Source organism: Sparus aurata, chromosome 5, assembly GCF_900880675.1.
Source record: "Sparus aurata chromosome 5, fSpaAur1.1, whole genome shotgun sequence".
In the NCBI taxonomy this organism is placed as follows: Eukaryota; Metazoa; Chordata; class Actinopteri; order Spariformes; family Sparidae; genus Sparus; species Sparus aurata.
The window spans coordinates 36,984,626-37,009,501 of record NC_044191.1 but is presented as its reverse complement, the minus strand read 5'-3'; the positions used below and the strand labels follow the sequence as shown (position 1 = coordinate 37,009,501).

General features: G+C 47.4%; 1 protein-coding gene across 1 annotated transcript; it reads left to right on the top strand.

Annotated features, from left to right (window-relative positions):
- The first annotated feature begins 1,736 nt into the window (after positions 1-1,736).
- Positions 1,737-24,647, top strand: c5 (complement component 5). The gene is made up of 42 exons (XM_030416147.1): positions 1,737-1,828; positions 2,253-2,448; positions 2,547-2,700; positions 3,827-3,897; positions 3,980-4,077; positions 6,685-6,767; positions 6,843-6,933; positions 7,014-7,122; positions 7,247-7,379; positions 7,472-7,587; positions 7,726-7,914; positions 8,126-8,329; positions 8,409-8,621; positions 8,882-9,031; positions 9,120-9,246; positions 9,361-9,426; positions 9,983-10,177; positions 11,096-11,180; positions 12,215-12,297; positions 13,161-13,300; positions 13,626-13,859; positions 14,239-14,299; positions 15,431-15,520; positions 15,803-16,015; positions 16,985-17,060; positions 18,009-18,183; positions 18,284-18,388; positions 18,486-18,657; positions 18,758-18,882; positions 19,523-19,603; positions 19,694-19,843; positions 19,934-19,996; positions 20,072-20,162; positions 20,410-20,449; positions 20,562-20,664; positions 20,740-20,814; positions 21,965-22,070; positions 22,682-22,765; positions 22,862-22,951; positions 23,734-23,826; positions 24,131-24,269; positions 24,401-24,647. Exons 1-42 carry the CDS (start codon positions 1,761-1,763, stop codon positions 24,537-24,539), a joined length of 5,076 nt encoding a protein of 1,691 aa, XP_030272007.1. The 5' UTR covers positions 1,737-1,760; the 3' UTR covers positions 24,540-24,647.
- Positions 24,648-24,876: the final 229 nt, after the last annotated feature.

Here is a 24,876-nt window from a genome sequence, read left to right as displayed (position 1 = left end):
AGGACTTTATATCATCAGAGGAGGAGAGGAGGACTTTATATCATCAGGGAGGAGAGAGGACTTTTATCATCGGGAGGAGAGGACTTTATATCATCAGGAGAGAGAGGAGGACTTTATATCATCAGGGAGGAGGAGAGAGGACTTATATCATCAGGAGGAGAGGAGGAACTTTATATCATCAGGAGGAGAGGAGGACTTTATATCATCAGAAGAGAGGAGGACTTTATATCCTTCAGGAGGAGGAGGAGGGAACTTTATATCATCAGGAGGAGGAGAGGACTTTATTTATCCTCAGGAGGAGAGGAGGACTTTATATCATCAGGAGGCGGAGAGGAGAGGACTTTATATTCATCAGGAGGAGAGGAGGCCTTTATATCCTCAGGAGGAGAGGAGGACTTGATATCATCAGGAGGAGGAGAGGAGGACTTATATCATCAGGAGGAGGAGAGAGGGAACTTTATATCATCAGGAGGAGGAAGGAGGACTTTATATCATCAGGAGGAGGAGAGGAGGAGAGAGACTTTATATCAATCAGGAGGAGGAGAGGAGGAACTTTATATCATCAGGGAGGAGAGGAGGACTTATATCCTCAGGAGGAGCGAGAGTCGGACTTTATATCATCGAGGAAGGAGAGGAGGACTTATATCATTCAGGAGGAGGAAGGAGGACTTTATATCAATTCAGGAGGAGGGAGGAGGACTTTATATCACAGGAGGAGAGGAGGACTTTATATCATCCGGAGGAGGAGAGGAGGACTATTATATTCATCAGGAGAGGAGAGGAGGACTTATATCATCAGGAGGAGGCAGAGGAGGACTTTATATCATCAGGAGGAGGAGAGGCGGACTTTATATCATCAGGAGGAGGAGAGGAGGACTTTATATCACTTTCAGGAGGAGGAGGAGGAGGACTTTATATCATCAGGAGGAGGAGAGGAGGACTTTATATCATCAGGAGGAGAGTGAGGAACTTTATTTTTCCATCAGGAGGAGGAGAGGAGGAACTTATATCATCAGGAGGAGAGGAGGACTTTATATCATCAGGGGAGAGGAGAGAGGCCTTTATATCATCAGGCGGCGGAGAGGGACTTTATCTCATCAGGCGGAGGAGAGGAGGAACTTTTATATGCATCAGGAGGAGGAGAGGAGGACTGGTTTTTATATCATCAGGAGAGGAGAGGAGGACTTTATATCATCAGGAGGAGGAGAGAGGACTTTATATCATCAGGAGGAGGAGAGGAGGACTTTATATCATCAGGAGGAGGAGAGGAGGACTTTATATCATCAGGAGGAGAGGAGGACTTTATATCATCAGGAGGAGGAGAGGAGGACTTTATATCATCAGGAGGAGGAGAGGAGGACTTTATATCATCAGGAGGAGGTGGCTGCTGTTCGATGATCTCGTCCTGAAACATTTTCACATTTTTACTGCAGAACAAAGAGAAACCAACAAACAGACCTGAACGATTTCTTTCTGATTTGATGAGCGACTGATGAACAAACTTTGGAGTCGACACTGTTGTGTAAGATCTGAACACACAGGCTGAGTAAACTCACCTTTGGGACACACACTCAGCTCTACACACACACACACACACACACACACACACACACACACACACACACACACTGAGGATTTCCCGCTTGTCTGGTGACTGTCAGGCATTAGCCAACAGTCGGGTTGATCAATAACTAATCAGATGTGACTCTGTGTCACAGTCAGTTTCTCAGTCAGTTGTGTGTTTTGTCCTCAGCGTCAGGATGAAGCTGTGTGTCCTCCTGATGTGTGTGTGTTGTCTCTGTTGGAGGACGGAGGCTGATTCCAGAACGTAAGTCGACGTTTCGTCGTGCTTCTCGTTATTTTCTGGTTTGTTCTGTGGTTTATATTCTGACGGTTCAGTTTGTGTTGCTGCAGCAGGCGAAGTGTGTGTACAGGTGTTCATGACATCACAAGTAGAACACCTTCTGTGACTCCAGGTGAAGCGGCATCATCTCATTAACTGCCTCCAGTGATGTCCCTCAGTTGCATTGTGGGTACTGTAGGCTCCAGTCCTCTTCTCTAACACTCACTTTTTTCATTCCATGCTCTTCTTCTGCCTCAAATCCTGCCGCCTACATTACCCACAATGCAACTTAGCCACTGGATGACAGATCCATGTTTCACTCCCGGTCATGTCAGGAAACCCTTCACTGCTGCTCCACCACTTCCTGTGTAACCAGGAAGTAAAGCGTCCCTATCTCATCCTCTCTCAGGTATCTGATCACGGCTCCTCTCTCGCTGCGTCTGGACGCCGTGGAGACGGTGCTGCTGCAGTTGTTCGATTTTACAGACGAAGTGACGGTCTACGTCTACTTGAAGACCTCCATGGCAGCCAATCATGTGATTCTGGCCCAGGAAGTTGTGACCCTCAATGCTGCGAATGACTACCAGGCTGCTGCCAGAGTCCGGGTCAGACATGATGCACTGAACGGGTCAGCTGGGATTCAACAGAGCTGACCTCGGGCTGAGATTCTGATCATTACATCTTCTCTTGTTTACCTCTACAGCTGTTCCCAGGTCAGCTGGATAAGAGCGTGAGTCATGTGATCCTTCACGTCCAATCACCTGTGATCAACGGCCACCTGTCTATCCCCGTCAGCCGCACCAACGGCTTCCTGTTCATCCAGACAGACAAACCGCTGTACACGCCCGATCAGAGTGGTGAGAGCCTCCCTGAACACAACACATCCTCCATGTCCCACAGTCCTTTGCACTGCAGTTAGTAAATCTAGTGGCAGTTAACTACAGGACAATATTCATCTCAGAGCTGGAGAGCACGAAGAGACTCAAGTTAAAGGGATATTCCGGTGTAAGTTTAATCCATGGTCTAAATCACCGTAAAACTGTGTTAGACTCCCTCTCCAGAGATCAAGTTAGCAGACCGCTAATTTACGGAGTTTTATCAACCTCAGAAACGACCGCACGACAACAATACACTGCAGTAAATGGATCCAAATATAAACCGCCACCAAAAAGCCACAAATAATGCTCAGAACAGCACCAAACTTCAGCAACAGTACAAATAGGGTCTCAGCACATAGTCCGGGGCATCTAACCTCCGCTAGCTTAGCTGGATTTCTATTGTGAAGCTAAAAACAGATTTCAACTCTCCTCCATCAGCTTCCGGGTCGGGGAAGTCCCGACGCGACGATTACCGAGTGCGGTTAGAAATGCTCAATTCCGTTCTTTTCCCTGTCCGCTCTCGATAATAACTGTTATAAACTGGCAGGTAAGACACATATGAACTTTGATTGCTTTTCCATGGAGTCATAATCATACATTTTCATCCATGAGCCGCGGAACTCTACTGCACTCGGTAATCGACTCGTCGGGACTTCCCGTCAACAGGAAGCTGCTGCAGAAGAGTGGTAAATTTAGTCAGCTTTTCAGTAGAAATCCAGCTAAGCTAGCGGAGGTTAGATGCCCCGGACTATGTGCTGAGACCCTATTTGTACTGTTGCTGAAGTTTGGTGCTGTTCTGAGCATTATTTGTGGCTTTTTGGTGGCGGTTTATATTTGGATCCATTTACTGCAGTGTATTGTTGTCGTGCGGCCGTTTCTGAGGTTGATAAAACTCCGTAAATTAGCGGTCTGCTAACTTGATCTCTCGAGAGGGAGTCTAACACAGTTTCACGGTGATTTAGACCATGGATTAAACTTACACTGGAATATCCCTTTAAGTACAAGTACCTCAATTGATTCAGAATGTGTGTGTGTGTGTGTCTGTGTGTGTTTGCGTGTCTCTGTTTGCGTGTGTGTGTGTGTGTGTGTGTGTGTGTGTGTCCAGTCAAAGTGAGGGCGTTCTCTCTGAGTCAGGAGCTGAGGCCGGCCCAGCGCAGCGTCTTCCTGACCTTTAGAGTGAGTGTAATGACAAATACTGACCAGCAGGGTGCAGCGTGTCGATTGAAGTGATCACAGATCAATAATCTCTCCCCAACAGGACCCACAGAATGTGATAGTGGACATCGTCGAGATGATCGATGCCAACAACGGAATCCCGTCGATGCAAAATCCCTTCAAGATCCCCATCAAACCAAAGTAAGAGCTTTACAAGTTGCTGTGTAAAGCTCTTACTGTGCTGTGATTCCAGGTTGTGTGACGTTGTTGGGGTGATTCCAGGTTGTGTGGCGTTGTTGCTGTGATTCCAGGTTGTGTGACGTTGTTGGGGTGATTCCAGGTTGTGTGGCGTTGTTGCTGTGATTCCAGGTTGTGTGACGTTGTTGGGGTGATTCCAGGTTGTGTAACGTTGTTGCGGTGATTCCAGGTTGTGTGACGTTGTTGCTGTGATTCCAGGTTGTGTGACGTTGTTGCTGTGATTCCAGGTTGTGTGCCGTTGTTGCTGTGATTCCAGGTTGTGTGACGTTGTTGCTGTGATTCCAGGTTGTGTGACGTTGTTGCTGTGATTCCAGGTTGTGTGACGTTGTTGCTGTGATTCCAGGTTGTGTGACGTTGTTGGGGTGATTCCAGGTTGTGTGACGTTGTTGCTGAGATTCCAGGTTGTGTGACGTTGTTGGGGTGATTCCAGGTTGTGTGACGTTGTTGCTGTGATTCCAGGTTGTGTGACGTTGTTGCTGTGATTCCAGGTTGTGTGAGGTTGTTGGGGTGATTCCAGGTTGTGTGAGGTTGTTGCTGAGATTCCAGGTTGTGTGAGGTTGTTGCTGTGATTCCAGGTTGTGTGACGTTGTTGGGGTGATTTCCAGGTTGTGTGATGTTGTTGGGGTGATTCCAGGTTGTGTGATGTTGTTGGGGTGATTCCAGGTTGTGTGAGGTTGTTGCTGAGATTCCAGGTTGTGTGACGTTGTTGCTGTGATTCCAGGTTGTGTAACGTTGTTGCTGTGATTCCAGGTTGTGTGATGTTGTTGGGGTGATTCCAGGTTGTGTGACGTTGTTGGGGTGATTCCAGGTTGTGTGATGTTGTTGCTGTGATTCCAGGTTGTGTGATGTTGTTGCTGTGATTCCAGGTTGTGTGACGTTGTTGCTGTGATTCCAGGTTGTGTGACGTTGTTGCTGTGATTCCAGGATGTGTGACGTTGTTGCTGTGATTCCAGGTTGTGTGAGGTTGTTGCTGAGATTCCAGGTTGTGTGACGTTGTTGCTGTGATTCCAGGTTGTGTGATGTTGTTGGGGTGATTCCAGGTTGTGTGGTGTTGTTGCTGTGATTCCAGGTTGTGTGGTGTTGTTGCTGTGATTCCAGGTTGTGTGACGTTGTTGGGGTGATTCCAGGTTGTGTGAGACGTTGTTGCTGAGATTCCAGGTTGTGTGACGTTGTTGCTGTGATTCCAGGTTGTGTGCCGTTGTTGCTGTGATTCCAGGTTGTGTGACGTTGTTGCTGTGATTCCAGGTTGTGTGACGTTGTTGCTGTGATTCCAGGTTGTGTGATGTTGTTGCTGTGATTCCAGGTTGTGTGACGTTGTTGCTGTGATTCCAGGTTGTGTGATGTTGTTGCTGAGATTCCAGGCTGTGTGATGTTGTTGCTGTGATTCCAGGTTGTGTGACGTTGTTGGGGTGATTCCAGGTTGTGTGACATTGTTGCTGTGATTCCAGGTTGTGTGACGTTGTTGGGGTGATTCCAGGTTGTGTGACGTTGTTGCTGAGATTCCAGGTTGTGTGACGTTGTTGCTGTGATTCCAGGTTGTGTAACGTTGTTGCTGTGATTCCAGGTTGTGTGACGTTGTTGGGGTGATTCCAGGTTGTGTGATGTTGTTGGGGTGATTCCAGGTTGTGTGACATTGTTGCTGTGATTCCAGGTTGTGTGATGATGTTGGGGTGATTCCAGGTTGTGTGACATTGTTGCTGTGATTCCAGGTTGTGTGATGATGTTGGGGTGATTCCAGGTTGTGTGACGTTGTTGCTGTGATTCCAGGTTGTGTGGTGTTGTTGCTGTGATTCAAGGTTGTGTGACGTTGTTGCTGTGATTCCAGGATGTGTGACGTTGTTGGGGTGATTCCAGGTTGTGTGATGTTGTTGCTGTGATTCTAGGTTGTGTGACGTTGTTGCTGTGATTCCAGGATGTGTGACGTTGTTGGGGTGATTCCAGGTTGTGTGATGTTGTTGCTGTGATTCTAGGTTGTGTGACGTTGTTGCTGTGATTCCAGGATGTGTGACTTTGTTGGGGTGATTCCAGGTTGTGTGACGTTGTTGCTGTGATTCCAGTTTGTGTGACGTTGTTGGGGTGATTCCAGGTTGTGTGACGTTGTTGCTGTGATTCCAGGTTGTGTGACGTTGTTGCTGTGATTCCAGGTTGTGTGACGTTGTTGCTGTGATTCCAGGTTGTGTGACGTTGTTGCTGTGATTCCAGGTTGTGTGATGTTATTGCTGTGATTCCAGGTTGTGTGACGTTGTTGCTGTGATTCCAGGTTGTGTGATGTTGTTGCTGTGATTCCAGGTTGTGTGATGTTGTTGCTGTGATTCCAGGTTGTGTGATGTTGTTGCTGTGATTCCAGGTTGTGTGATGTTGTTGCTGTGATTCCAGGTTGTGTGACGTTGTTGCTGTGATTCCAGGTTGTGTGATGTTGTTGCTGTGATTCCAGGTTGTGTGATGTTGTTGCTGTGATTCCAGGTTGTGTGATGTTGTTGCTGTGATTCCAGGTTGTGTGATGTTGTTGCTGTGATTCCAGGTTGTGTAATGTTGTTGCTGTGATTCCAGGTTGGGGATTTGGTCCATTGAAGCCTCCTACTCTGATAATTTCACCACTTCTGCCAGAACAGAGTTTGAAGTTAAAGAATACGGTAAGAGCAGAAGGAAACTTCATGTTGGTCATCAGATGTGATGTCGGATGTTGATTATTAAATGTTTTGTGTCAGTTCTTCCTAGTTTTTCCATCCAGATGGAACCAGAATCAAACTTCATCAGTTACGGAAAATTCAACAGTTTCAACTTCAAGGTGTCCGCCAGGTAAAGACACGAGCTGACGCCATGATCAGAACATAGCGCAGACTCGGTGATCATTGATTTACAGCGTGTGTTTCTCTCAGGTATCTTCACGGCGCTCCGGTAGCTGACGGTGAAGTGTTTCTGCGTTACGGCTACATTCGTGGGAAGAATCCACCGGTTCTCATCCCCAGTTCTGTTTCCAGAGAGCGAGTAAGAACAAGAGAATTGAGTTAGTGTTTAATAACGACTGTTCTCATACAGTTCTAGTTTTGCGGTGAACTTCTCCCTACAGCTGAGCTCAGACAGAAGTGTCACCAGTGTCTGTGTCCTTCAGTTGTCCTCGACAGGTGAGGTGGACGTGACGGTCAACATGGAGAAGGTTCTGTCCAAACACGACGGACCAAAAGACCTCAACAGTCTGGTGGGGATGTACCTGTACGTGGCTGTCCTGCTGCAGGAGGACACAGGTACACACACGACCACCACACATCCTCAACCTGATGTTTACATCGCTAAGACATGTTCACACGCCCAGGTGTGCTCACCCCTCCTCTCTCAGGTGGTCTCACCCAGGAGGCGGAGTTTGCTGCTGTGAAGTTCGTTAAATCACCTTACAGCCTGAGTCTGGTGTCCACGCCCCCTTTCATTAAACCAGGACTGCCTTATAACATCCAGGTGTGTGTCTCACTGCAGCAGGTGTGAACGCACCACAGGTAGAGACGGGAGGAGACACAGAAACGACTCTCAGGTGTTTAGATAGTGACATCTGTGTGAACCTCCAGAACAGCCTCCGATTAATGATCATCTCTGCAGGTGTTGGTGAAGGATCACCTGGACAAACCGGTGCATCGGGTTCGAGTTCGTCTGTCAGAGAGACAGCTGTTCAAAGGAGGAGGGGAGAGCGAGCAAATCCCCTGTCCTGACAGCGCCAACAGCCAATCAGACGGCCTCGCTGTCTTCATCTGCAACGTACCAAGTGATGGAGTCCGGGCGGTGCTGAAGGTAAAGAGGAGGAGGAGAAGGAGGAGGAGGAGGAGGAGGAGCTTTAACATGTTTTTGTTCATGTACACTTGGCTGACTACATTTTATGGACTTTATGTGTTGTTTATTTGTGTACATGCTGTTGTGTGTGTGTGTGTGTTTTTGTCCAGCTGTTGTTTACATGTTGTTTAATCTCGATGTGTTTCCTTGTTGTCTCCTCCCCCTGACACAGTTTGACACGGCGGACCCCGCCCTTCCAGCAGCCAGTCAGGCGGCTCTCAGCCTCGAGGCGGTGGCGTATCACTCTCCGAACCAGCGGTACCTTTACATTGACCCGCCGCTGCCCGGCCGCGGCCTGGAGGTTGGACGCTTCGCCCGCATCAAGGTGTACTCGGCCACGCCCTCCTACGTGCCCGTCAAAGCCCTCAGCTTCCTGGTGAGACAACGCAGCTGATGATGCATGTCCTCTGTGTTTGTCCTGTTTCCATAGTTACTGATGACATCACTCCCCTCAGGTGCTCTCTAAAGGGAAGGTGGTAGAGTTTGGCAGTCAAAAGTTCATCTCCAGTGCCGATCACAGACAGACTCTGAGCTTCCTGGTGAAGCCCTCCATGGTCCCGTCCATCAGACTGCTGGTCTACTACATCCTGTACGGAGAGGGCACGTCCGAGCTGGTGGCCGACTCCGTCTGGCTGGACGTCAGAGACAAGTGTGTCAACGGACTGCAGGTACACGAGACTCGACTGTTTGATTCTGCAGATGTCACACAAGCCACAGTGTCGGTCCAGAGACAGCAGCTACCTCGTCTTTACATTTAAACTTAAACCTGAACCACAGACCAACTTTAAACTCCACTGACACTAATCAGGCTTTAGATGATCACAGCCAAGTTAAGGAAGTGTAAGACTTTATCCCGTCAATCATACGAGTCGTGTGTGTGTGTGTGTGTGTGTGTGTGTGTGTGTGTGTGTGTGTGTGTGTGTGTCAGACTGAGGTGTCTTACCGTGTGCGGGACTACAAACCAAAGGAAAGGTTCCAGCTGGACATTCGGGCCAATCAGGAGGGTCTGGTGGCTCTGTCTGCTGTGGACTCCGCCCTCTTCATACTCCGACCCAACTACAGGGACCCTGTTTCCACGGTAACACAGAACACATCCCATTGGTTAATCTCAGAATCAGGTCTAAGACACAGACACTGTGAGTGACAGGATGTTCGGTGGCCTGCAGGTTCTGCGTCACATTGAGCAGAGCGACCTGGGCTGCGGCGGGGGCGGCGGCCGAGACAGCGCAGATGTGTTCCGATTGGCCGGCCTCACCTTCATCACCAACGCCAACGCCAACCCATTGAGCAGCAGTACGTCAATCAATCAATCAATCAATCAATCAATCAATGACCACAGACAGGGTATTAGAATCAACTGTGATTAGATTAATGTGTGTGTGCGTGTGTGTGTATGTGTGTGTGCAGCTGAAACGTGCACAGCAGCTGTGCGGCCAAAGCGAGCTCTGACGGAAGAGCAGAAGAAGAAGAAAGGTGAGAACGGTTGTTTACTTGTTTATCTCGGTTCAAGTCCTGAAAGCCTGTTTATGTGTCGTTCACTACATGTTGTTTACATGTTGTTTACATGTTGTTTACATGATGTTTACATGTTGTTCACAAGTTGTTTACAAGTTGTTTACAGGTTGTTTACATGATGTTTACATGTTGTTCACAAGTTGTTCACAGGTTGTTTACAAGTTGTTTACAAGTTGTTTACAGGTTGTTTACATGATGTTTACAAGTTGTTCACAGGTTGTTTACAAGTTGTTTACAGGTTGTTTACATGATGTTTACAAGATGTTCACATGTTGTTTACAAGTTGTTTACAAGTTGTTTGCATGTTGTTTTTGTGTTGTTCATGAGAGCAGACGTGCAGAAGCGGTCCAGTCTGACGACACTAACATGAACACTACAGAACACAAACAAATGTCCCATAATGCATCAGTGTGTGTTTTTCTTTGTTATTATTGGTCACAGTTTAACTCTGGTGGAGCTGTGATGTCACAGTGCGTGTGTGTGTGTGTGTGTGACGCTGTGTTCTCTCCGTCAGCTCACACTTACGGCCGTGCGAAGACGTGCTGTGAAAACGGAATGAAGTTCATCCCGAAGATTATGACCTGCCAAAAGTTCGCTGATCAGCACTACAGCAAGGTTCCTCTGCCCTGCCGTCAGGCCTTCAGAGAGTGCTGCGAGTTCATGCAGCAGCACCTGGACCAGGACCAGGGCCTGGTTCTGGGACGCAACGGTGAACACACACACACACACACACACGCACACACACACACACACACGCACACACACGGTCAGTTCTTCCTGTGACCTTTTGGGGGCTTTAGAATGCAGAGATGCTAGCTGCCGCTGTTTTATGCTAACATTAACATGGCAGTTCAGCTGTACTGATTTAATTCACAGTTTATTCAGTTCAGACCTGATTTAAGTTCCCTGGAGATTAAACTCACTAGTCCGTCTTTACAGCCACTTTAGTTACACACTGTTCTAACTCTGACTTTACAACTTGTACATTGATCAGTTTATAGAAAACCTGGATAGTAATTGTGCAGTCAGACTCTTAGTGGTGGTGACGTTTAAGTCATGTGACTGTGATGTCGTCTGTTTGTAGCCTAGCATTAGCTTCTTACTGCTACATGTTTAATTTAGCTTCCGAATCACAGAGTGGAGTTCATCTGTCTTCATGAACAGAACCTGGACGGATCAGAACCTTCAGATTTCCTGTAATAATCCAGAATACAGTTCAATAATCTCACAGAGGAACCAGAGAGATGCTAACTGCAGTTAGCTACAGACAGACGTCATCCTGCTGCTCTCTGTTGCAGACAGCTGCTCCTCTGTGAACTGATGGTCCTCCTCAGATTTAAACCAGCTGTTGATAATCTGTTTTATTTGTTTGTTCTGTTTTTCATCTCAGTGTGAAATCTGACATTTGTGTTAAAGTCTGATAGCTTGGAACATGCTAACACCAACACATGAGCCTGTTTTAAAATGTTGCCACATCAGGAGAGTCGACAACAGAAGCTGATCCTTACAGTGTGTGTGTGTGTGTGTGTGTGTGTGTGCATGTGTGTGTGTGTGTGTGTGTGTGTGTGTGTGTGTGTGCGTGTGCGTGTGTGTGTGTGTGTGTGTGTGTGTGTGTGTGTGTGTGCAGCGCTGGGGGCTGACTTCGACCAGGCTCCCTCTCTGGTGCGGAGCTACTTTCCAGAGAGCTGGATGTGGGAGGTGCAGCCCGTCAGGTGACACAAATCAAACCCACCCAGCAAATTAATGCCGTGCTGGTCGAGCACCATTTCTTTATTACTTGTACTTAGAGTTCAGAGATAAGTGTTGTACTTTTACTTTATTCAGGCTGTAAAAAATATATAATTCAGATAACTGGTGTAAATTCATAGATTAGACTAAAGTAGTGAGATGAGCTCAATATACTTGTAACTATATTTGTTTCAATGATGACCCGGCTGGAAAAACCAGCATAGACCAGCATATGTTGTGTTTTGGTGCTGGTATGCTGGTGACCAGCATGGGATGTGTCAACAACTTATTTCATATTGCAGAGTATGAGGAGGAGTGAATTTGGCTGTGAAAATCCAGTACAGGGCACAGAATCAGTGAGGTCGTCACAGAACAACAAGTTTATTGAATACATAATACTACTGCACTATAAATGCAACACTTTGTTGCTTCCATTTCTCTCACAAGTTTAGTTAACAATTTTATAAAGTTTTTCTTTTGTATGTACACAAAATAATTTCTTCTTTCAGATGTTGAGCACACATTTGTTAAAATCCAATAAAATAAGCCGTCCAGCTGACAGGTGCTGATTGAACAGGACTCAGGCACAGGTGTTCCCTGCCAGCATGGGCAGAGAACTTCCCATGCTGGTGATTGGATGCTGGTGACCAGCTTCCTCAGCAACATCACCAGCAAGACTATGCTGGTAGGCCATCATAGTTAATGGGACCTTGCTGGTGGACCAGCTTCTTCATGCTGGTCCACCAGCTGGTGCTAAACCAGCACCAAACCAGCACTAACCAGCATATGCCAGCATAGACCAGCATGGAAATCGTGCTGGTCTGTGCTGTTTTTTTCAGCAGGAGATGCTTCTGACCCAACAGTTATACTGAAGTTAGAGTAAAGATGTGGTGTTAGAATATTGCTTTGGTTAAAGTCCCTCATATGAAGAGTACTCGAGTAAAAGTCAAAAGTATCAGTAAAAGTAACTGAGCTGTTCAGTCCTGAGGCTGCACTCTAACTCAGTGTCTGTGTTCAGTCCGGGTCAGCGGTCTACAGTCAGAACTCTACCGGACTCTCTGACCACCTGGCAGATCAGAGCCGTCGGCATGTTCAACGACGGTGAGATTCTGCAGCGTCGTCACTTTTCTTGTTCAGCTTAATAGTGTTAGCATCAAATAGTTCTGCTGAGCTAACAGTGTTAGCATCAGGTAGTTCTGCTGAGCTAACAGTGTTAACATCAGGTAGTTGTGCTGAGCTAACAGTGTTAGCATCAGGTAGTTCTGCTGAGCTAACAGTGTTAGCATCAGGTAGTTCTGCTGAGCTAACAGTGTTAGCATCAGGTAGTTCATCTGAGCTAACAGTGTTAGCATCAGGTAGTTCATCTGAGCTAACAGTGTTAACATCAGGTAGTTGTGCTGAGCTAACAGTGTTAGCATCAGGTAGTTCTGCTGAGCTAGCAGTGTTAGCATCAGGTAGTTCATCTGAGCTAACAGTGTTAGCATCAGGTAGTTCATCTGAGCTAACAGTGTTAACATCAGGTAGTTCATCTGAGCTAACAGTGTTAGCATCAGGTAGTTGTGCTGAGCTAACAGTGTTAGCATCAGGTAGTTCATCTGAGCTAACAGTGTTAGCATCAGGTAGTTCTGCTGAGCTAACAGTGTTAACATCAGGTAGTTCTGCTGAGCTAACAGTGTTAGCATCAGGTAGTTCATCTGAGCTAACAGTGTTAGCATCAGGTAGTTCATCTGAGCTAACAGTGTTAACATCAGGTAGTTCTGCTGAGCTAACAGTGTTAGCATCAGGTAGTTCAGCTGAGCTAACAGTGTTAGCATCAGGTAGTTCTGCTGAGCTAACAGTGTTAGCATCAGGTAGTTCTGCTGAGCTAACAGTGTTAGCGGTGCATGTGGAGGGTGAAGATGAGGTCTTATAACAGGGAGTCTGTGAGCAGGTTGAGGTGGACCTCAGGTGTGTCTCTCCTGCAGGTATCTGTGTTGCGGAGCCTCTTCTGGTGTCGGTCAATCTGCCGCTCAGCGTGGACGTACCGCTGCCCTATCAGGTGGTCCGAGGAGAACAGCTGGAGCTCAAAGGCTCTGTGTACAACCAGCAGCCTGACCCCATCACGGTACCACAGTCAACTACATTTCCCATGATTCTCTTACTGTCTGTGGCAACAGACAGAGTTTAGATGCTACATGTTAAAGATGCAATATGTAATAATTAACCATCTGTCAAATTCATACCCTAAACCAACGGGGGGCAGCAGATCACCAGAGTCACTGCTAACTGCTGCCAACTGTAGCTGTTGTTAGCTTGTTAGCTCAGTTAGCTGTGCAGCTAGCAGTCCAGGCATCAAAACTGTTATTTCTTCACATTCTGTTGACAATTGTATTTATTTTTTTAATGTTTTGTCACATGTAACTCTTTAACATCTGGTGTCGTCTGGTCAGTACTGCGTGACGCTGACGGTGGGCCCGGCGCTGTGTCTGCTGCAGTCCCAGCCAGCCGCCGGGGGGGCGGGGCTTCACTCCACCACCTGCAGCTGGAGCCGCCTGTCAGCCAAGGAGGTGGGGAAGGTGAGCTTCACTGTGCTGGGCCTGGAGCCCGGAGAACACACCCTGACCTTCACCCTGAAGACACGCAATGGACCCAAAGACATCCTGGAGAAGAAGCTGCGGGTGGTGGTGCGTATCGACATGGACGACGTGTTGTTTCATATCGAGCCGGGAAAGAAACTTCTCCGAGTCATTTAATGAGTCATTAAATTACTTTTTAAAGAAGAGTCAGTTAGTTTTTAGCAATTAGTTTTTAGATTATGCAGACTGACAGGACAGGTTATAAAAACATGGCAGCCATTTTAAACCACTTGTTTCTCTGCTGTTCTGTGAAACATCAGATCATTGATCCTGTCACTGTTTGATGAAAACAAACCTCACTCACAGGAATCACTGCACTCAGAAAACTAAACCTGCTGAGATCAGAGTTTATGTGGGGATCAGGTCTGAAGGAGACCGGTTCTGTTTCCTGTCCTGCTGTTCGCTTTAATGTCGGTTGTGTTTGCAGCCTGAAGGAGTGAAGAAGGAGCTGATGTCTGGAGGGACGCTCGACCCGCAGGGACGCTACGGTACGTCTCCTGACAGCTGCTCGCAGTCAAAGTGTCCGTCTGTGACTCTGTGTCAGTCTGTGACTCTGTGTCAGTCTGTGACTCTGTGTCCGTCTGTGACTCTGTGTCCGTCTGTGTCTCTGTGTCAGTCTGTGACTCTGTGTCCGTCTGTGACTCTCTGTCAGTCTGTGACTCTGTGTCCGTCTGTGACTCTGTGTCAGTCTGTGACTCTGTGTCCGTCTGTGACTCTGTGTCAGTCTGTGACTCTGTGTCCGTCTGTGACTCTCTGTCCGTCTGTGACTCTGTGTCAGTCTGTGACTCTGTGTCAGTCTGTGACTCTGTGTCCGTCTGTGACTCTGTGTCCGTCTGTGTCTCTGTGTCAGTCTGTGACTCTGTGTCCGTCTGTGACTCTGTCAGTCTGTGACTCTGTGTCCGTCTGTGACTCTGTGTCCGTCTGTGACTCTGTGACTCTGTGACTCTGTGTCAGTCTGTGTCTCTGTGTCAGTCTGTGACTCTGTGTCCGTCTGTGACTCTGTCAGTCTGTGACTCTGTGTCCGTCTGTGACTCTGTGTCCGTCTGTGACTCTGTGTCAGTCTGTGTCTCTGTGTCCGTCTGTGACTCTGTGTCAGTCTGTGTCTCTGTGTCCGTCTGTGACTCTGTGTCCGTCTGTGACTCTGTCAGTCTGTGACTCTGTGTCAGTCTGTGACTCTGTGTCCGTCTGTGACTCTGTCAGTCTGTGACTCTGTGTCCGTCTGTGACTCTGTGTCCGTCTGTGACTCTGTGACTCTGTGACTCTGTGACTCTGTGTCCGTCTGTGACTCTGTGACTCTGTGACTCTGTGTCCGTCTGTGACTCTGTGTCAGTCTGTGACTCTGTGACTCTGTGACTCTGTGTCAGTCTGTGACTCTGTGTCCGTCTGTGACTCTGTGTCAGTCTGTGACTCTGTGACTCTGTGACTCTGTGTCAGTCTCTGACTCTGTGTCCGTCTGTGACTCTGTGTCTGTCTGTGACTCTGTGTCCGTCTGTGACTCTCTGTCCGTCTGTGACTCTCTGTCCATCTGTGACTCTGTGTCAGTCTGTGACTCTGTGTCCGTCTGTGACTCTGTGTCCGTCTGTGACTCTGTGTCCGTCTGTGACTCTGTGCTGCTGCAGGTTCAGAGAAGAGGACTGTGGAGCTGAAGAACAACCTGCCAATCAACATCGTTCCCAACACGGCTGTGCAGAGGATGCTGACAGTCCACGGTGAGACGCACTGAGCGCCGTGTGTCCGGACTCTCTGCACTGACATGCTGCTATAAGTAATCCATTCTGAGTTTGATCTTCAACAACATGTCTGGCACATTATATCTTATAAACCCTCCAACACAACACGTCCATCCGTCACAGGAGCTTCATGGGATGAGACTAAACATAATCTGTTACAGTTCTGATGTATTCTTGATGCTATCAGATACTAAATGAAGTGCTTGGTTCTGATGAGGTCCAGTCTGAACAGCTGACACAGACTGATGTGATTTTGAACAGGTGAGGTTCTCGGAGACGTCCTGTCGGTGGCGCTCAGCCCAGAAGGCATCCGGCAGCTCGTCAACCTGCCGGCTGGGTCAGCAGAGGCCGCGCTTGATGAAGTCCTCCCCCTGATCCAGGTGTACCAGTACCTGGAGACGGCGAGGCACTGGGACATCCTGGGAGGAAACATCCAGGAGAACTCAAGAGATCTGAGACGGAAGATCAGAGAGGGTGAGGACACACTGAGGACACACTTAGGACACACTGAGGACTCACTGAGGACTCACTGAGGACACACTGAGGACTCACTGAGGACTCACTGAGGACTCACTGAGGACACACTGAGGACTCACTGAGGACTCACTGAGGACTCACTGAGGACTCACTGAGGACACACTGAGGAGTCACTGAGGACACACTGAGGACTCACTGAGGACTCACTGAGGACACACTTAGGACACACTGAGGACACACTGAGGACTCACTGAGGACTCACTGAGGACACACTGAGGAGTCACTGAGGACACACTGAGGACACACTGAGGACACACTGAGGACACACTGAGGACACACTGAGGACTCACTGAGGACTCACTGAGGACACACTTAGGACACACTGAGGACTCACTGAGGACTCACTGAGGACTCACTGAGGACACACTGAGGACTCACTGAGGACACACTGAGGACTCACTGAGGACTCACTGAGGACACACTGAGGACACACTGAGGACTCACTGAGGACTCACTGAGGACTCACTGAGGACACACTGAGGACTCACTGAGGACACACTGAGGACTCACTGAGGACTCACTGAGGACACACTGAGGACACACTGAGGACTCACTGAGGACTCACTGAGGACTCACTGAGGACACACTTAGGACACACTGAGGACTCACTGAGGACTCACTGAGGACTCACTGAGGACACACTGAGGACTCACTGAGGACACACTGAGGACTCACTGAGGACTCACTGAGGACACACTGATACGGAAGAGGATTAGGGCCACATGTGAATTTTTTTTTTAGTTCTGACTTTAAAGTCAGAATTCTGAGAAAAAAGTCAGAATTCTGACTTTAATGTCAGAACTAAAAAAAAATTCACATGTGGCCCTAATCCTCTTCCGTACACTGAGGACTATGTTTTTTTATTTATGTGTGTGTGTGTGTGTGTGTGTGTGTGTGTGTGTGCAGGTCTGGTCGCCATTAGTTCTTTCCGACGCGGAGACTCCAGCTACAGCATGTGGATGAACAGTAAATCCAGCACCTGGTCAGAACACACACACACACACACACACGCACACACACACACACGCACACACACACATTCTGCTGTTTGTTGCCATCTAGTGATCAAATTAAGAGTGACACTTCGACAGATACTCAGTCCTTCAGTTCACAGCTACATTAACCTGCGTCCTGATCTGATGTCACTTCCTGCTCAAATAGACAAACAGACTCCATGTTTCTACTCAAAGACAGAATTGAGTTCATGTAGAACATTTGCTGAATGAACAAGAAGGTCCAAATAATGCAGAATGAGTCAGAGACAGAGTTTCACAGAGTTTATAAAGTGTCTCCAACTCAACAACTCACTAAACTGACACATTTGTTAAGGGAGTCTGGGGACTTTCTCCACGGGGACAAAGAAGGAGCCTATATTGTTACTGTTTAGTGTCTTTGTAACATGTGACATGTTTAGATCAATAACATGTTTCTTCTTTCATAAATGGAGTGTAAATGGTGAAATCAGTGTAAACAGTGTGTTCAAACAGCTGATCAATGTTGGCAGGTAAGACTTTAGCACTTTAGACACAGAAGCAGACAGGCTGGTACAGACATGCTGCCACAAACTGACACTTTTTACAAGGAGACAAACAACTTCAGCTGAAAGATTTAATGCTGAATTTACAACAAGGACACAATGAGTTACAATCTGTCACACACACAGTTTCACTACGTTAGAAAGTTTGCTTTAACTCAACAACTCTTTAAATCACTACATTTGTTAATGGAGTCTGGTGAACTTGTGGATGATAGTTGGATTCATGTCTTACATGTAATGCTGAATTTACAAGAATGAGAAAATGATTTAGAGTTTGTCATAGAAAATGTTTCACAAAGTTTATAAAGTTTCTCCTCATGAAACAACTCTTTAAATCACTACATTTGTTAGTGGAGCCTGGTGAGACCTCGGTGTCCCTGTGTCTCTCCTCAGGCTGACAGCTCAGGTGGTGAAGACTCTGTCAGCAGCAGACCAGCTGGTCTCTGTGGACCACCAGTCGGACCATCGTCAGTCTCTGTCAGAATCTGTGGCCTGGTTGATCCGCAGCTCTCAGCAGCCAGACGGCTCCTTCACCGACGCATCCTCCTTCAGAGCCAACAAAGTCATGGTGAGCAGCGACTCTTCTTCTGTTTCCTCTGTTACTGAGTAGCACTTCCTGTCAGCGTCTCACTATGTTGATCTTCATAAATGTTTCTGATTGGCTGCAGGCTGCAGGGGCGAATGCAGTCGACCAATCGGTGTATCTGACGTCCTTCGTACTGATCGCGTTACACAAAGCGACGAGCATCAAAGATCCAATCCTGCAGCTCCAGGTGAGAACACGCCTCCTCCTCTTCCTCCTGCCACCTCCTCATCCTCCTCGGTCTCTCCTCACCTTGTTTCCTCTCCTCTTGTGCTCTTCACTCTCAGTTTCAGGAAGACAGCAAGACGTCTGCAGCAAACTACATTTCCCAGCATGCCTCAGGTGTGAAGAGTTTGTATGTGCGTGCGGTAGCGACCTACGCTCTGACCCTTCATGACCCCAACAGCATGGCGGCCTCCACGCAGCTCCTCCACCTGGAGAGGAAGGCTCAGAGCAAAGGTGCGTTTGATTCTGAGCGAGACATCACACGTCCCCGTCCAGCTGATATTAAATGATATCACATACGTGTGTGTGTGTGTGTGCGTGTGTGTGAGAGCAGGTAACCCCGTTGTGCTCAGGTACTGGAAGGAGGCCAATGTGACAGCTGATTGGCTGAAACCTGACCAATCCAGCGCTCAGACAGTGGAGATGACAGTATACGTCCTGCTGACTCTGCTCCTCAAGGTGATGCTACTTCCTGTTTACTTCCTGTTTGCTTCCTGTTCAGTCTTGTGTTTTATTTTGTCTTGGTCCCGTCGTCCTCATCAGGAGCACAAGACTCTTTGTTCACCTCCAGTCTCGCTCTGTCTCGTCTGCTACATGAAAACGTTAGCTGCACATTCTTGGACATGTAAAAATATTCTGTCCGGCCGCAGGAACAGTTTTATTTGACGACAACTTTTCGGTGAAATGACTCTTGGTGGAAAATTGTCTCTGGACGTTGTTTTCCTTGAACATCGGTTGTAGATGTCTCGTTGATGCGTTGAAGCATTAACGTCTCATCAATCAGTCCCGTCTCCGTCTTCACTGTAAGTCGTCTTTGAGGTGAGTGAACGAGTCAACCCGAGGGCCGATCCACCTGTAGACGGCGCCCTCTGCTGGAATCACCGCTGACTCGCAGTCGTCGCCTTCAGATCTGATAATCTGGATGTCCAACACGCTGCTGCTCCGTCAGCCGTCACAGGTTTAATTAAATCTGAGATGTTATTTAGGAAGCATTTGTTTGGACAGTGATCAGCAGAGGGATCAGATTCACTGGTCACAGCAAACATAATGATCATTGATTACTGATTATTGATTACTGATGATTGGGTCTGTGTTAAAGGGGAGGATCCAGGATGCTAACCCTGTCCTGTCGTGGCTGACCCAGGATCAGCACTATGGAGAGGGTTTCTACTCTATACAGGTACACACACACACACACTGTAACACACATACAGGTGTTCTGTTGGATGACCTTTGACCTGTCTGTCTCTTTGACCTGTCTGTCTCTCAGGACACAGTCTTGACTCTGGAGGCGCTGACAGAGTACAGCACAGCCGTCCCTCGAGCCGTCCTCGATCAGGACATCAACATCCGCAACAGGAAGGGATCTGTGGGACGGGTCCAGTTGACCCAGAGCCGACCCGTGGCCTCGCCTATCCAGGTGAGAGTGAGACAGTAATTGGCCTTTAGATGAGTCCTTCGAAGGACGCAGCCCCTCAATTGAGACTCACCTTCTGTCTTTTTTTCTCAGGTGACAAATAATGAAGACATCACCGCCACCACGGGTTACGGGAGGGGCGTGTCCACTGTGAAGGTGGGTGTGGTTTAATCCAGCAGCATGTCCGAGTGTCAGGCGGTGGACTGTAACTGTCCCTCGCTGTGTTTCCAGATGAAGACAGTTTACTATGAGACCACCGCGTCCAACCAAAACTGTAACTTTGACATCACTATAGAGGTGGCGGGCCCCGACACCTCCAGCAGTGAGTATTCAGTTCAGGTCTGCCTGCCTGCCTGCCTGCCTGTCTGTCTGTCTGTCTGTCTGTCTGTCTGCCTGCCTGCCTGCCTGTCTGTCTGTCTGTCTGCCTGCCTGCCTGCCTGTCTGTCTGTCTGTCTGTCTGTCTGCCTGCCTGCCTGCCTGCCTGCCTGCCTGTCTGTCTGCCTGTCTGCCTGCCTGCCTGTCTGTCTGTCTGTCTGTCACCAGAGTACATTTCTTCTTCTCCTCCTCAGATCCCAGTATGAGCGCTCCTCACATAGTCGCCTGTGCAAAGTAAAAAAGTTTTACCTCAAATCTTGTTTAACATAAAAACTAACTATTCTGAATGAACCCAGGATTCACACGTACATCTGTGTGTGTGTGTGTGTGTGTGTGTGTGTTACAGGTATAACCCTCCTCCTAACGAGCTGTCGACAGAGTCCGGTCTGACGGTGATGAAGATCCAGCTGCCCACAGGTGTTGATGCGTACCTGGAGGACCTGAGACAGGTGACAGCTGCTCTGAGTTCAGTGTGAGGACAGACTGAACTACATGTTGTGTAACAAACTCTGTCTTCATCACAGTTCAGAGACGCGATGGAGCCGAGCGTCTCTCACTACGAGCTCCAGGGACACACTGTGGTCATTCAGATGGACGCTGTGAGTAACGGACACACCTGACAGCTGAACCACCGGACCAGAACACCAGCATCCACATGCTCTCAGATCCAGTTTGTTTTCTTGACCTTAGACCTGCAGTTTCCTGTTAGAGACGTGAGCACAAACGCTCCCTGTTGGTGTGTTCAGGACGCTCCAACATCTGAGCTGCCAAAAAACATTACACTGAAAATGATTGATGAGAGTAAATCAAGATGACAGACACCAAGTAAACATGGACGTCATGATTAAGGATCAGTTGAATATGTTCTGTTTTCTTCATGAAATCGTTCAAAAACTAATAGATGGATATTTTGGAAAATCAAATAATATGAAGGTGATAAATCACTAATGTGAAGTTTATGTCTGAGCCATTAGTTGAATTTGTTGCTAGGTTCAATGTGGTAACTTCCTGTCTGGTTGCTAGGTTCAATGTGGTAACTTCCTGTCTGGTTGCTAGGTTCAATGTGGTAACTTCCTGTCTGGTTGCTAGGTTCAATGTGGTAACCTCCTGTCTGTTTGCTAGGTTCAATGTGGTAACCTCCTGTCTGGTTGCTAGGTTCAATGTGGTAACCTCCTGTCTGGTTGCTAGGTTCAGTGTGGTAACTTCCTGTCTGGTTGCTAGGTTCAATGTGGTAACTTCCTGTCTGGTTGCTAGGTTCAATGTGGTAACTTCCTGTCTGGTTGCTAGGTTCAATGTGTTAACTTCCTGTCTGGTTGCTAGGTTCAGTGTGTTAACTTCCTGTCTGGTTGCTGGGTTCAGTGTGGTAACTTCCTGTCTGGTTGCTAGGTTCAATGTGTTAACTTCCTGTCTGGTTGCTAGGTTCAGTGTGGTAACTTAATGTCTGGTTGCTAGGTTCAATGTGGTAACTTCCTGTCTGGTTGCTAGGTTCAGTGTGGTAACTTCCTGTCTGGTTGCTAGGTTCAATGTGGTAACTTCCTGTCTGGTTGCTAGGTTCAGTGTGGTAACTTCCTGTCTGGTTGCTAGGTTCAATGTGGTAACTTCCTGTCTGGTTGCTAGGTTCAATGTGTTAACTTCCTGTCTGGTTGCTAGGTTCAATGTGTTAACTTCCTGTCTGATTGCTAGGTTCAATGTGTTAACTTCCTGTCTGATTGCTAGGTTCAATGTGTTAACTTCCTGTCTGATTGCTAGGTTCCCTCAGACAGATTCCTGTGCGTTGGTTTTCGGATCAGGACTGCGTTCAAGGTGACCGGGGAAAGCGAGTCCCTGTTTAGCGTCTATGAGCCTCAGGACAAAGGTGAGAGTCATGACCCGCTGTGCATCCTGGGATTTGTAGTCTTTATCCGGCATGTTTGTAGTTTTACAGTCTTGAGATTCAAACAGAAAACATATCAAATGTAAAAAATGAAGACTTTTGATGTTGTGAGTCAGAACTTTGACTATAACATCAGAGTTGTCAGGATTGTAAAGTTTTTAAAGTCAAGAGTTCTGACTGTGAAAGTGAAGATTATGACCAACATCATGACTTTCTGAGTCAGAACTCAAGGACCAAACAAAATTATGACTGTCTAACATTTGACAAGAATCAAACATATGAGATCGTATCAGCGGCATCATAAGTTAGACCTGAGTGTTTTTATTTCTGTCCACATAGCGTCACTTTACTTTCCATACAGAGTGAGATGAGATGTGTGTGGGGTACAGAGAGGTGGTTAGCTTAGCTTAGCACAAAGACTGGAGGGAGGGGAAAGTGTTAGCTTAGCTTAGCACAAAGACTGGAGGGAGGGGAAACTGTTAGCATAGCTTTATCTAAAGAGAAAAAAAATCCACCTTCCAACCACTCAGAGTGTGTAAATCTGAAGTCTGAAGTTTAAGTTCTGGTGTCGTCGTCTGTTTTGTGTCCTGCAGGCAGTTTGTGCACTAAACAGTTCTCCTCCCAGGAGCAGAGCCTGCAGCGCCTCTGTGTGGGCCAACAGTGTCAGTGTATGACAGGTAACTGCTGCCTTCTGATTGGCTGAGCTCAGCTGTCACTCTCACGCAGCGTTTCTGTTGTTGTGTACGTCATGTTGCTAATGTGTTGTTGTGTAGCTGCGTGCGCCGCCTACAGAGGAAAGATCGACGCGACTCTGACAGCAGACAAACGGACGGATGAGACCTGCAAGCCGCACATCAAATACGGTGAGAACGTCATTTATTGTTGAATTTATCTGGACCAGAACTGCTGCAGGGAAAAACCCACAGAAGTGATGATGAAGACACCTGCAGGCTCAGACAACCTGGTTCTGTGTTTGATACAGCAGATCCAGTACGTGCGTCAGACAGTGTTAGACGTGACATCATGTACTCAACACTTCTGTTCCGACCCGATGAGTTCTGTTTGGAGTCAGCAGCTACGTTACACCTGACAAACTGTTTCACACCTGTGCTTTGTGTTTATGTCAGTGTTGTTCTGGTCAGAAGCTGTAGGGGGCGTCAGATCACACAAAAGGACAACTTATAATGTGGCTTTAAATGCCTCATGTTAATTAGGCTCATTAGTCAGCATATACTTTTCCTTTTTTTATAATCAGTGTTCATACGCAGCAGGCTTGTCATTAATTATAGGAGGTTAGTTTATTCTGACGTGTATTAATCATATTTCAAAAACACTTTAATACTTTCTCCAGCACACTGGCTCTAATGTTGTGTGTCATTTAGACAAATAAATACTGAAATATATCTAAAACCATGAGAGTTATACAAATATTTAGAAATATTTGTTTGACATTTTATATGAGCAGCTGAAGCTTGTTTCTGACTCTGACGGTGCCCCCCGGTGGCAGCGAGACGCCAGCTGCAGTCACGGCCCGGATAAAAGTTCTGCATCTCAAACTGGTTCTTCTGTATCTCTCACACACACACACACACACACACACACACACACACACACACACTATTCACTGCTCTGTTGTCTCCTGCAGCCTATAAGGTGACCGTGGTGTCGTCAGCAGCAGAGGGAGACTTTATGACCTACACAGCCACCGTAGTTGAAGTCCTGAAGAACTCAGATAAAGGTGAAGTACACAGAGTTAAAGCAGCATCGTCCTGTCGGCGTGACCCTTTCGTTTGGTTCACAGTCTGATATTTTATGTTTAGATATGTAAATGAGGCTAACTAATTAAATATGAATTCATTAGGATGATTGTTGAGAAGTAAGACAAACACAAGAATGTGTATTTGGACATTTTTCTTTCCATGAAACTCAAAGAAGACATGAAGGCAGAAAATTAGACTGAAACCACCTGTAGACATGTTGTGTCAGCTGACCTCCTGTCGCCATGATGACATCATGTTGCCTGTTCGTTCTGTCGCTTGTAGAGTTTGAGGCGGTGAGTTCAGGTACAGAAGTGGACCTGGTCAAGAAGATCACCTGTAGTGCAGTTGATATCCAGAACAACAAACAGTACCTGGTGATGGGCTCCAGCGGGTCAGAGGTCAAACTCAACCAGGGCTTCAAGTGAGTGTCTCTCTACCTCTCTCTCACCTGTAGTTCTTCTTCTTCCTCTTCTTCTTCTTCTTCCTCTTCTTCTTCTTCTTCCTCCTCTTCTTCTTCTTCCTCTGTTTGATGTGACTGTGTTTGTCTCGCAGGTACCGTCTTCCTCTAGACTCGGAGGCGCTGGTGGAGCTGTGGCCGACTGATTGTAGTTCTCCTGAGTGTTTGGACTACGTTTCCCAGCTAGATGACTTTGCTCTGGACCTGCAGTTAGCCAGCTGCCCTGCCAGCTGAGGACGTGTTGTTAGCTCGCAGTGTAAATGTGCATGTTACTTCTTCTTCTTCAGATTGTTTTGTCGTTTCATTATGTGACAATAAAGTTGAGAACAATCCTGATGATCAGCATGTTTCTATTTCTTCAACATGGAACGCATCCTTTGTTTCAGCAGCTACACAGCTGATCCTCGCCCGCTGACACATACTCAGTGATAGAGAGTAACTTACATTCTGCTCCTGTTACTTCACCAAAGTATCTGATTACTTCTCTCTCCTCTGTGTTGTGCTGCCTTTATGTACCATCGGAAATATTGAAACTGTCAGTTTTGCACAGTTAATCATCCGATCAACAGAA